General features: G+C 40.9%; 1 protein-coding gene across 4 annotated transcripts; it reads right to left on the reverse strand.

The window, feature by feature from the left end:
- Positions 1-4,703: 4,703 nt before the first annotated feature.
- LOC111982851 (T-box transcription factor TBX2b) lies at positions 4,704-13,833 on the reverse strand. Of its 4 annotated transcripts, none has more exons than XM_024014492.2 (7): positions 12,988-13,833; positions 11,622-11,889; positions 10,018-10,164; positions 8,450-8,526; positions 7,958-8,127; positions 6,541-7,148; positions 4,704-5,608 (listed from the first exon to the last, which is right to left on the reverse strand). In XM_024014492.2, exons 1-7 carry the CDS (start codon positions 13,344-13,346, stop codon positions 5,174-5,176), a joined length of 2,064 nt encoding a protein of 687 aa, XP_023870260.1. In that variant the 5' UTR covers positions 13,347-13,833; the 3' UTR covers positions 4,704-5,173. The 4 variants fall into 4 exon arrangements, with proteins under 4 accessions (XP_023870260.1, XP_023870257.1, XP_023870259.1 ...); XM_024014489.2 differs by having other exon boundaries at positions 7,958-8,145; XM_024014491.2 differs by having other exon boundaries at positions 11,613-11,889.
- Positions 13,834-13,904: the final 71 nt, after the last annotated feature.

Below are 13,904 nucleotides of genomic sequence, written 5' to 3' on the forward strand. Positions count from 1 at the left end.
AAGAGCTTTCTCTTATACACATCTAGATGTGTATAAGAGACAGCGCCTGGAGGGTTGTTAACACAGTGTCAAAAGAAGGGCCAGAAGTATACAGAATAGTGTCGTCTGCGTAGAGGTGGATCAGAGAATCACCAGCAGCAAGAGCGACATCATTGATGTAAACAGAGAAGAGAGTCGGTCCATATAGGATGCAGGATAGACTCCTCCTGCCCCCAAGATAATTACCAGTTCGTTAACTTACTTACACTGATTGTCACATGCTAGGAATCTCGATAATTTTGTTAAAATAAACTTTTTAAATGTCCTTCTTCAAGTTAATCAATAACTTTTCTGTTGTCTGTGTGACAGACCACTAATGTTTAATTATTTAACCTTTATTTAACTAGGCAAGTCAGTTAAGAACAAATTCATATTTACAATGATGGCCTACCCGGCCAAACCTGGAAGACGCTGGGCCAATTGTGTGCCACCCTATGCGACTCCCAATCACGACCGGTTGTGATACAGCCTGGAATCGAACCAGGGTCTGTAGTGACACCTCTAGCACTGGGATGCAGTGCCTTAGATCGCTGCGCCCCTCTATGGCCTGCTGGTCATGCATGCATCTGCCCTCTTATTAGCTKCTGTTGCCTTCCATCTTTGAGGACATGTATTCCCATTGTTATAGCGTTCACTTGACTGTCTTGTCAATATAATAGACAATCTTTGCTTCTAATCACCAGATAATCACCAACTAATCACCAATGGCTATAAGTGAATAGGCTACTTGTTCTTTATCATAATATAATTCAGATTCTATCAATTGTGGATAGTTGAGTTGGGAGTGATCAGCCAATGAAGAAGAAGAAAATATACTACTTTAAAATGGAGATTGCCTCAGTGGCGATGTCCGTGCTGTCAATAATGGGACAGATACAAAGATGAGTCCTCTATCTATCTCTATGGCCTGTTGTTCACGCATGCCTGCCCTCTTATTAGCTCCTGTTGCCTTCCATCTTTGAGGACATGTATTCCCATTGTTATAGCGTTCACTTGACTGTCTTGTCAATATAATAGACAATATTTTGCTTCTGCCATGTCCTAGGGAGAAACGTAGTTACAGTATTTAATGGTATATGTGTGTGTTGTTTGTATAAACATATTATTAATCTAACTCAAATAATAGTTTCATAAATAAGCAAAAGACTGAAAGTGTTACTTTTTGTTCGGTCTCCCCTAATTATCTGCTATTCAGTGGAACAGACAACAGATAATGAACGCTTTCCTTTGCCCATCCGTTGCTGACACATGCCAGATCTACAACGCCCGGATAGGTATTTTAAGTATCAGCTAACCACATTGTTTAGTTATAGCAATCTCACGCAACCTTTGGTTGATGCATGCAATGCCTGAGCAGGGGAACGCAACCAATGCATTTCTTCTTTGCTGTACTGATAAAGCTATTTTATAGGCTATCTAATTTAAGCTCAAATATCGGCTTTTTACGGGAAAATGTGCCTTTGTGATTGTGCCACAGTCAGGCAACAGTGATCCAATCAGCGAAACACCTGCCTCTACGATCACTTTGCTGAGAGATGTTTGGAGATTCAGGTAAGTGTAAACATCCGGAAATCTACATAAGCACACAGAACACAAGGCAACTGTAATGGACAAATATATTAGCATCATCATGTCATTGTCTGGCCCTGATTTTAGTGAAAGGAGTCTGTAGCCTACTTACTCATCATGAGTCATGCTGGCTGGGTTGGTTGGTTGGTTGGTTGAGATCAGGAAGAATTTCATTTTCTCATGCCCATGGGAATGCATGTGAAAATGTGGTCAAAACGGAATATTCAATTGCTGTAGCTGAATAATCATATAAATAATTGTAGCCTAATTATATAAGTTAATGATGAGCAAGAGAATTGGAGTTATCTCGGTTCAGGCTTATCTTGTGCTCTTTTGAGTCATGCACACACTTTTAATTAACTCGTGCGCACATTTTATTTAATTTCGTTCCACCAGGCCTGGTAGAGATTCTATTCATGTCTGTTGTAGAAACAATAGAAAAATAGCGGCCTACACTGATCACTGAACAAAGTTGTGAATAGTCTTGGCCTTTTTACCCCGAACCGTCACCAATCATTAGTCGCATCCATGAGTCCACTAAACGAGCCTATTGATCAGTCATTGACTGATTGCTTTAGACAAATAGTTTGTTATCCGAGAGTGCGAGGTCGAGTAGCTCACTCTGTTAATTGAAGATAACAGAGTGGGCAACAATGGCCCCATAATAGAATGAGAGTTTTGTGATTATGGCTGCAGAAAGAAAAGAAAAGAAACAAGAAGGGGTGCTCTAATTAGAAGAACTGTGGCTGGTGGGATCTCCCCCTACCTTTGTGCGCGGGTGTGGGGAGGCTGTGTGGCCGGCAGGCAGGCGACAGGCGCCGGTTGCTGGACAAAGGGATGTCTGCTGCCAAAGTGGCTAGGCGTCCAAGCGCCCATCCTCCCAAACTTCCCAGCCTGTGCTGTGGCGCTTAAAACCCTTTCACGGTGATATGGGACAAGGTCTCCCCGACCAAGGCATCTCTCTCACGATTAAAATATTTCCAAACAGTAATGAAGTTTTCATCTGTACTAGCCCGTGGGAAGACAATATTTGTGTACTTTTTGGAAAGTTATGCTTTCGGTTTCTGTAATGCGTCAACAAAATGCTTATAAGGCCTATGGCATGTTGAGCACTGCTGTTAAATTTAATTAGTGTCTAATTTCTTATGGGAAAGTATATTTCATTTAACCCTCCTTATATGTCAATTATTGTTGATTTCAATAGACCTATAGACTACCATAGGCTACTGTGTTTGTGTGTGTCATACAAATGGGGATCCGTTTTTCTCATTCACTCAAACGGTTAACTGCGTCTATAGGCCAAGTGCCATTGAAAGTGCAGAGGATATGTGCGGTTGAAATGGAGAGCAGGCGGAACTTCCGTGTCTCGCCCTCCTATAAATACTCCTATATTACTATTCTATTCTATTAATAGTAGAATACAGACAATACTACAGGAAACACTGATAGAAACACTAACAGTAGCTCAGTTTAAAAATAAGTGCCTTGCATGTCATCACTCACGTGCCTCTATTCAACTGCAACGCAATGAAAATATGACAATTATGGGCCTATAGGCCTAATTATTATAAGAATAAATTGACTTGTAACTAATGACAGTTATACATGCTACATTGCTCTTATGAACAGAAACCTACAATACATTGATTTGCCTTTTTAAAAATGGTATAATGTAACATATTTCGTTTGAATTTGTTAAACAATCATCACTGATAAAGAGCTAGAGAAATATTGGGCTGAAAAACTTACATTTTATCCTCAAATATATTGCCGACAGAGGGCGCCATACACTCAGTGAACTAGTTAGGTCATGTTTCACAAAATTGTGTGCGTGTGCGTGTGCGTGCGTGTGTGTGCGCGTGTGTGTGTGTGTGTGTGTGTGTGTGTGTGTGTGTGTGTGTGTGTGTGTGTGTGTGTGTGTGTGTGTGTGTGTGTGTGTGTTTTCAGGTCTTTGACCATTTTAAGTTCTATTTTATAAGGCGATATTATCATTCATTTAGAGGCATCATTCATCTCATGTTGGGAGATAATAATTCGGCTATAATTATAACATAATAATACTAGTAATAGGTAGCCTATATACATTATTAATCATTCATTTAAATGATTATTATTACTTTTAAGAATTTCAAACGTACTTTAACTGTATCCAGTAGATACAAAATATGAGTGAACAAAACTTTTTAACACATTGTTTTTTTTAATTGAAATTTTGAGATAATTCAACAAAAAAATGAATTTACCCGGACAACCAACATAAACGAGATACGCTTTCAAATTAAATATATTTATATATAGATATGCATTGTGCCCCATTTAAAGATACATGTTATCATCCTCTCCTGTGTTGGAGTGAAATGACCTGAGGTTTTTCTATATCTCTGCCTCTCCTGCAGATAATAGTCAGGTAATGTGACAAATAGGCAGCTTTCTCTCTCTATCTATCTCTCCCTCTCTCTTTCTATCTCTCCCTCTCTCTTTCTATCTCTCCCTCTATCTATCTCTCCCTCTCTCTTTCTATCTCTCCCTCTCTCTTTCTATCTCTCCCTCTATCTATCTCTCCCTCTCTCTTTCTATCTCTCTCTCTCTTTTCTGATATTAGTTTTTGCAGACAGAGATTGCAGATAAACATGGCACACATGTTTGTTTCCTTCACGTGTCACAGGCAGATAATCACCTATGCCTGTGCACTACATGTAAAGACGTTTTGGTTCAAACCAACAAGCGCTAAATACCTTTCATTTACAGAAGGCCTATACGTTCATGTAAAATAAAAAAGAATAAAAAGCAATGAGTTAAACTCTAAATATTATATACACACCAATGTACAGTTTTGAATAAATTAATACCAATTGCATATTATTGGATTCCTTTATAGCTTATTTACATAATTAATTTTAATTACATAAATAGTTCAAACATTTTTTCTGGCAAAAATGATAGGCCTAAGCTTTCTTCTATCAATTATTTTTAACGGAATGTTTATTTTATCCGTCCCTTTTGAAATAGCCTATGTTTTGAAAACCTTTTGGATGTAGCTTGTTTTCCTGTCATTCTACAGGTTGCTCACCCATGTTCATTCAGTACTTATGCTGTTGCAGTGCTCTCATCATAAATCAAAAGCACGTCTATTGATTATAGTTCGATAAAGTTCTTTCTTTCTTCAGTCCCTAAAAACAATGCCACGACGTTTCCACTGTCCTTTTAACATCAATATGTTCTACATGAAGAATGTTCTTAGTAAGTTTTCCTCCTTGTGGTATGGTATCCTCTTTGTGTACTCAAGTTTTAGCCAGCAGCCTAAAAATTCAGTGCCCACTTTTGGTTTTCATATTATTTCGATGCTTCAATTTCCTACAATATTGAAAGCGTACCCCACACAGTAACAGTAAGTGATGACGCGGGTTCTCTCTCCTTCATTCCCTGCTTCCTTGCTCCGTCCAGGCGCGAGAAAAGGTAGGCCGGTATTGCCATTTCCTCGCGTAATGTGCTGTACAAAATGTTTAATAAAGTCCTCTGATTTTCAAGCCAAGTCGTGGTGGAATATATTATTCCATTAGTGAGATCAGTTAGGGGAGTCTCTGGGGGGATACGTCTCTCTCTGGCTCTCCAGGCCGCTCACTAGTCTCTGGATGTTTTGGAGCTCATTGATAGAGTCCTTCATCGATTTGGGAGAGCTGGTCCTATGACTCGACCCCGCTTTGTTGTTGTGGATATCAGGCACGGGACTCGTCTCCCTGCTGCCCGATTTGGASGARTCGGAGCRGGGGTTTAGGCCGCCTGGCAGGCCGGTGGTGAYTAGACTTGTGCTCTGGGCCATYGACACSGGGATCTGGTAAGGYTTYAACCGGAGCCGYGGGCGGGAGCTGGTGAGGAAGGGATTCCTCGAGAGRGAGCTGGCTGTAGTGCTYGCGGGCATGGCGGAGGCCGCGGCTGCAGCAGCAGCCATGTAGTTGTATGGGTATGGGAACAGGCCTCCAAAGGTCGGCATGGGAATGCCCTGAAATCAGACAGGAGAAAATGGCAGTTAGTACTGGGACCGTGTTGGTGATAGTGATATATTCAGACCACGATGTAGCCTACTCAAATGACTAGTCCTATTGAACCTTGGGGAACCCGCTCAACGACCAAATTATGCACGGCCTGAATAGCTAGTTCACTTCAATAATTAAACCTACAAGGAAGTCATCTTCTCCGATGTTAATGAACCCCTAAGAATAATGAAGGCTATACGCATTGGAGGCTAAAAAGGAGAACGCTTATTCCCAATCCAAAGGGGGGTAAATAAAAGCAAGGCCTTGCGTTTTTGCACCCACACATTTCCTGAGTGGTTGATTTATGGGTGCTCTTCTAAAGCATGTTCATTTCGGCTTTGAAACACAATTAACAAAACTGTTGTTCAAAATAATGGTAATAATAATATATATAGGCCTATACCTTTTTTGTCGCTATTCTGCCAGCATGCGTCCTCACTATGATAAGCGTTCAAGAGACCCAAGCTTCCCTAGGCCTAGTGGCAGTGACCTGATAACCCAACATACTGAGACATTGAGTTCTGCCCAGAATAGAGCCTGCTGATCCGGCCAGTTAAATGGTACAAAGCATAGCGTCTACAGTGGACTTTTGGCACTAAGTTTGGACATACTTGTAAGACTCGTGCCTTAACTTAGATTTGTGTCTTCTGGGTAGTTGTTGTGGAATTGTTAGATTACTTGTTAGATATTGCTGCACTGTCGGAACTAGGAGCACAATCATTTCGCTATACTCGCAATAACATCTGCTAACCATGTGTATGTGACCAATACGATTTTATTTTATTTTATTGGTCAAAGCCTATTCTAGGCCTAAAGTCAAACGAGCATAATGGCCTATAAGTGATCTCCGAGTTCAAACAAACAATTTGTTGCTGTGTAGAATTAAAGTCTCCCTTACCTGAGAGGCGAGCATGTGCTGCGACAGATGGAAGGGGAAAGGGTTCGGGGTGCCCCCCGTGCCCTGGGCGGAGAGGCTGCCGTTTTCCATACCACTTGCTCCAGATACCGACGCCAATAGATGTCCCATGCTCATGGCAGAAAACGCTCCTGGGCCCATAGCGAACTGTCCAGGGTGAAATAGCATTTGTCCGGCGTTCATGGGATTAAAAAACTGCTGGCTGTGCAAGCCAGACAGGGCCAGACTCTGCAGGTGGCTCGCGCTAAAGTGTGATGGGCTCTCTGTTTGAACCATGAGCGGGGAGAAACTTTCCTTGCTTGCGCTTATCCCGCCGCTGTCTGTGGTGTTCTTTTTTGACGAATCTGTAGTGTCTTTCCTGTGCCTGTTCTCCGTTTTGTCTCCTTTCTCAAGGTTCCTGAATATGGAGTCACTCGGCTTCCTTGAGCACGGATAGTCGTCTTTCTTGTCCAGACTCGGCTTATCCTTCACCCGGTCCTCGCACCTCGGGCTGAAGGGAGAGGGCGGCTCGGGTCCAGGGCTGTTCGATGCGGTACAACGATCGTCCTGATGATCAAGTTCTTGCTCACTGTCAGTACAGGTTTTATCATCTGTTATAAAAAAAAAAGTTGTAGTCAGAATTAGCTGTATGTTGGTGGGCCTAAATGTAAAATAACTGACAAAATTCCATGCCATGCTCAGACTTAAATAAATACAAATATATGATTAATAATGGAAAGTAAAATAGCAGTTGAAACGGCAGTGGTTACAACATTCACAAGCACACACACACGCACTGTGTAAGTGATTATTTTAAGTGTACAGTCATGATTTAGTGTTAACATGCCCTGTCTAACCGTTTCCTTCCTACATGTCAGCCCAAGAGGCTTACTCCGAGCATTAACATGTGGCTTTTGTGTTGTATTTTTACCCAAGAGTAAATAGACTTCAGTTATGACTCGAAAGTTGAGCAGTCAAAAGTTAGTGTTTTTCGATGGTCAAATAGACTGATTAAGTCTATGCATTACAACTGTTATTTAATATTTCAATAATAAGTGAGTTGAACAAATAGCCTGTCACGAAAGAACACTGTAAATCTAAAGAACATGAGCTGCTGAAAACGATCAAAGTACATTTTGTAATTAGAAAATGTACTATTACTCTGTGTGTTCTTGGTAAATTGCTTTTTGTGTTGCACAAATCTAATACTTTGACATAATAAATGAAATGAAGTTTCACAAACCGTACACTATTGGGTATAGGCCTAAAGCCTATTCTCTCAAATAGGCTAAATTACTAGAGGATTTGGCCTATAGCCTACATAGTTCAGCCACCATAAGTCTAAATGCCATTGGACACAATTGCACTATTATGTTTAAGCCTATCAAACGAACTGAGATTTAGGTTGAATATAATTTACCTCGGCTGATTCGACTGAACCTAAGCGGGCTGGATCCAGGTCCGGTTGGGGAGTGCGCACTTTCTCGGCCAGTTGTTGGTTCGCTAGAGGAGGCATCAGAGTCGCCCCCGTCTCGGTCTGCTTTGCATTGGTCTTCATACATCCGCAGGGAGGGAAGGGTCAACTGTTTCCTAGAGTTGAACGGTTCCCTTTTAATAATAGTGGGTACATGTATTCAAGTAAGGCATCCATACACCATTAACATGACATGATGCAAGCATTAGGCCGACCTACATTCAATGATAAGCCTACATCAGAATTGAGAATAGCATGCATTTTGTCATTTTTATTTTGTTAACTAATAAACAGATTAAATGGAATAACGTTGGGGCATGGTTAAAACATGCATAACATATGTCCTATGCTTATGATCGTATTATGATCAATATAATTTATATAGAAGTAGGCTAGACTACACGATGTGATGGGCGAATCGACATAGCCTAAGCTTACCTTTTCTCTCGTCTTCCATTTCCGGTGTCTCTGAATCCTTTGGCAAAAGGGTTATTATCAATCTTCAGCTGTGTTATCTGTGGACAGGAAATGGAGAAAATATATTAAACAGTGCTGGGTGTAAACAAGATAAACAATGAAAAATAGGCCTAACCAAGAAGTTAGAATTAACTACTAGTAGTAGTAGTAGTAGGCCTTAACTCGGCCTATAGGCCCAGGCCTAATAATGAATTGACCTATATATAGGGTCACGTGTTTTTCTCAACATTATTTATTCTGATATATTTCTCCCACACACATAGTGTCCCGTTAAACACACCGAACAGAACTCACTCTGTTGAAAGGAAGCCCCGGTAGATGTTGCATTATTAATGGTGGTTTAATGACGAGGCGTTATTCTCACGACCCCCATGAGAAACATTGTTTCTCCATCCATTTTTTTCGGAGAGTGAGAGAGGGGGAGAGCTGAGTGGGGGCGACTTGAACAGATAACTGACTATCTTATCCATAATTAATTATGTGGTTTGGATCATTGCTACTTCATGCAAGGCTTGTATGGAACAAATACTGCATGGGCTTTGGAGCCACCCCCATCACTGGAACGGCTGTGCACGCTGCTTGGTTTGTCCTGTTTCCCCCCTCCTCACCTTGTATGGAACTCTTGAGGAATTCGCGAATCGACCAATCACGGAGTCGCAGTTCCCCGTCTGTCACGCTTTGATTGCGCAGGCAGCCTCMGAGACTGTGTAGCTCGTGGACAAACTGGCGAGGCTAGTGCCTTCTAATCGATTGTGACTTTTTGCCATAAACTTTACGATAGCAACAAGACCACCACAGGCCCCTCTGACACGGACGCCAATTAGACTCAAGGAGGGGGAGAAGAGAGGGGGTCGCAGGGAGCTAGATAATATTAGACTGCAACTAAAATAAATACTCAATACATCAAATCTAGGAATTACTGACACCCTGAAGAACCATGAGAAATCCGTCTTTAACCAAATGGTGTCAGTGTCCAAAGATGCGCCATCTAATTAGATTTGAATGGAATTGTAGCCTTTAATCAACAGCAACAAATCGTCCATAGCCCATAGACGGAAAGACAACAGCAAGCAAACTTTTTCAAATCCGTATTTTACTAGTCAAATATATGCCTGCAATTGTAGGCTAAACTGGTTACGTAAGGTTAACCATAACATTTGACAATGACGACCAACATGCGGTTTGATTGGGCAGGTGCATTTAGTCCTACAGATTAAAAACCCTGCAGAAACGGTTTCACTGTAAAAAGTCGGACTAAATTCGTCAACAAAGATCATTAAATGCAACAAGATTGTACAAACGAGTGAGGCCATCGAATTCCACAAATGAGCCAATTTTTCACAGCATGAAAACAAACAAAACAAAATTGAACCTCAGATTAACCTTTTGCTGATAGAAAATCGTGACATTTATGTGAATATAGGCCCAACCTCTTATGGCGAGGTTATTTCATGGTCTCTAACATTAATGTAGCCTGTGTTAAATTCCACTTTATTGTACTGTATTGTACAGGCTACTGTATTGCTTACCTTGTCATTTTGATAAGCTGTGACAGCGATGAAGTCTGTCTCTGGGAACACGTATGTCCTAAACGTGCTGTAGGGGAGCTTCAGGATGTCGTTGGCCCTCACGATATGAAACCTGGGCTGGTATTTGTGCATGGAATTAAGAATCGTCTGTGGAGGGAAGGGAAAAAAAGAATTATTATAATTTCATCGACACCATCTGATGCTAGGCCTATCTCAAAGTCACTCTTAGGCCCATACGTGATTAATACAATACAATCATGTACATCACATTAAATTAATATATGTTATTATTATTTCTTATAAAGATTATTATTCATAACAATAAGTAGGTCTATTCAGAATTGGTCCTACTGCATATTCTTAGAATGCAAGAGAACACACCTTTGGTCAACACAGATCGCGATAGAAAACAATACTAAAGATAAACATTCATGTAATATTGGCATTATCATATATGCTGGCTAACCTACTGGGTATCTGATAATATTTATAACACATGTATATTCTATACATTCATTAACTACTACAACACGTAGGCCTATACACACTGACTGGATAATTAAAGATACAGGTTGGATAGCCTATGGTAAAACGTAGGCCTAGATCTATTAAAACACTGTCTGAAAAATTTTGCAAAAACGCCTGGATGCGTCTGGCATGTAAATGTTCAATTTGTTTACAGTCGGTTTGTTTGCACATAGGTTTATGAGCATTGAACAAACACACGCTGTAACACTGCAGCTTCTCTCTAGACGACTTTCTGAAGCATCCATCATTTTCCTCTTCTCCGCGGTTTATTTTTTACAGTAGGCTACAAACAGCACTTCAGGGACCAACGGCGAAACATGATCGGCCTTCGAGTTCGAGTACAGGCTACATCCACACATTGTTTTTATTCCACGCTGCTCAAGCTGGCTCAAGACAGTGAGGCTAGGTCAGAATAAAGCAATCAAATCTACGTCAAAGGACTCCACAGAGGCTCGCCCGATCCAAGCCGATTTCCACTCTGCCCAGTTTCCTTGACCCGATTTCTGACTCTCATAATCCCCATTTCTCAAGAATTCCCCCTTCGCTTATATGATTAAAAAAAATAGCACATCTAATACTTGAATCGTGATTTCAATCCTCTTCCTCAATCGTGTAAAACCTCGTTTTATAAATGTGTAAATGCGTTACATTATTAACCTACTATATCTACCAACAACAAGAGCATTCGTGATATTAGATGTATAGTCTACTTTTATGAAGCTTTAGACAATAATATATTGGGAGATCATATTTGGAAACAGGCCTATGTCGACATTGAACAGTGGGGGCATGTCCTTCCTGCATGTCGACAGTGGCAACAGCGTGGCAAAACTAATGGGGAACATGCTGTGCCAATACGTTAGGCCTACTAAAATAATGTTGCAAATAGAATAAGAGTATCCAAGAAATATAGAAATATCTCGCTCAAAAAATCCAACAGTATCTGTCTTTTAAATACACTGTATTACTCCAGAACCTAAAACATATGCTGTATAAAATGTGTGTCAAGTATTATTATTAATCACAAATACAATTGCGTGTTTAAATGTAAATAAAAGTCAACATACAGTACTTACAAATCCATGCTTGTCCGAGATATTGTTGGTCAGCTTCAGTTTATGAAAAGCAACCGGCTTGGCCATCCACTGCTCTCCCGTAGCTGGGCTATCCGGGTGAATGTACATTCTTTTGGGCATCTCCGGGTCGGCCTTCCCCGCTACCATCCAGCGAGAATTGTGGAACTTGTAGCGGCAGTCGTCGGCAGCGACTATATCCATCAATAGAATATACTTGGCTTTTTTATCAAGACCATTTATTCTGACTTTAAACGGAGGAAACATTCTCCTGGAAGACAGACAAATATGCGTGGAATTAACTCCATGTAGGATTATTCATGCAAATATGACATTTAATGTTGTCAGACAAGACCCATGAATCTGGCAATAACATTGTAATAACACGTCAATAGGCGACTTGCTCTCTCTCTCTCTCTCCTTCGTGTCCAGGAAAATGCAACACCAAATCATCGATCGAGGCAAATTATAAAGTAATATTCATTGACAGAACTGTCATTCATAATAAAAGCATTCCATCGAATTATGTACATGCAACTTTGCAAATACCATGATAGTTGTAGGAAATGAAACGAATCAGGTGTAGGTCCTAATAGCCTACTTAAAAGTACTTTGTATTTATTTTCTATTGTTAATTATAATATTTAGAAATTCGTCTGCAATCAGCCGAGTGAAATATATTTATGATATGACACTATCAGGTTAAATCACAATCCTCTTTTTTCAAGTCTGACAGTCTGTTTACAAAATCCAGAAGCTCAACTGTCATGACAGAATGCAGTTTGATCCATATGCTATTCTCGTTTTACTGACTAAAGCCAGGGGAGTTTTTTTCCTCTCTGGCAAGACTACTAGCCTAAACTAAATTCTACATTTTCAAAATTAGTCAAATATCCTTTACTGTCAAAGACGCTCCAAACTTGATAATAACTTCATTATAATCGTACCATCGAAACTAAATAAAATGCTATCAAGTCAGGTCACAATGATAAAGAAAACTCTGATTGTATAACTAATAATAATTAACTTATTTCGATGATAAACTAGGCTTATAAATTAAAGAACATGCAATAGAATACAATGAAAAACACAATCACATCGAGCCAGTCTAGCCTAGCAGGGCCTGGACTATTACCTATAATCCTAAATGTAGCTACTTCTTTCGTACCCTCTTTGCTTTCGCCATAATCTTGTTGTAGCGTTACAGAATAAATCTGAACACAATGCACATCTGAACACAAAGCCTATACAGTATGGACAATGTTTGTCCCACCAAGATATACACGCTAAAATCGCCACTGATGGACAGAGAATAACCATGACGCTGTAGTCAGCTTCGCTGGCAATAATTGTCAGAGCGCACTCTCACCTTCCAGATTTGGTAATAACCATCTCTGTTCCTATTTTGTGAAACTGGTCCCATAGATCCTTGGCCTCCAGTGTGACTTTAGGGTCGTCCTCCACCTCTTCCTCGGGCTCCAGGCTCTTCAAGCTGCGGAAATGAGCCGCCTGATGGTGGTGGCTGAGAGCCGGGTGGAGCCCTGCCTCCGCGGCTCCGACGAGATGGTCCGACATGGGCTTAGTGAGAGCCCCGTGTTGCAGAGTGAGCGTCGGGAAGAAGGAGGGCTGCGCAGCCGCTAGGAAAGCTGACATGGAGAAGTCGGTCGGCCGGTGAGCGTGGAAAGGGTGATAAGCCATGGCAGTCCCTGTGAAAACTGGATCTCTCATCGGTGCATCCAAAATATCGAAGTGAAATGATGATATACAGTGATATTCTCCCCCCTGGGCAAAAATAGTAGGTCCGTTTCCAGAATAATTTATTTCAGTCTTATTTCTTTAAGAAGTATACAGAAGTAATTTCGAATACGGTGCCAGATAGCTAGCCTATGAATAGACGCGTTATAGATGGTTATTATCTGAAAAAAATGAATTGATAGGAACTAGCCTATACTACACGTAAACTCCCGTTGCTGGTACCTCCACGAAGTGCAGTAACAATATTAGTCAAAGATAAAGAAGCAGCGACGCTTTGAGAGCAGAATCGGGGTTTCCTTCTTTCTCCCCACCAATCGCTTTGATAAAAATAAGATGTGTCTCTCGGAAGGCTAGAGCAATCATTCCACACGGACACGGAGTTGAAATGGTTAGATCTTGCCCTGTTCGCTGTAGAACTGTGACTATCTCACATGTCCTTCCTGCCTCGATCCCAACACTAATGAACCAAGCCCCTTTGATTGCTGATTTTACGCTTTCTGGACCAATTGTGGGCCTCTATAGGCGTGGTTT

This window comes from Salvelinus sp. IW2-2015, linkage group LG22 (assembly GCF_002910315.2).
Source record: "Salvelinus sp. IW2-2015 linkage group LG22, ASM291031v2, whole genome shotgun sequence".
Lineage (NCBI taxonomy): Eukaryota > Metazoa > Chordata > Actinopteri > Salmoniformes > Salmonidae > Salvelinus > Salvelinus sp. IW2-2015.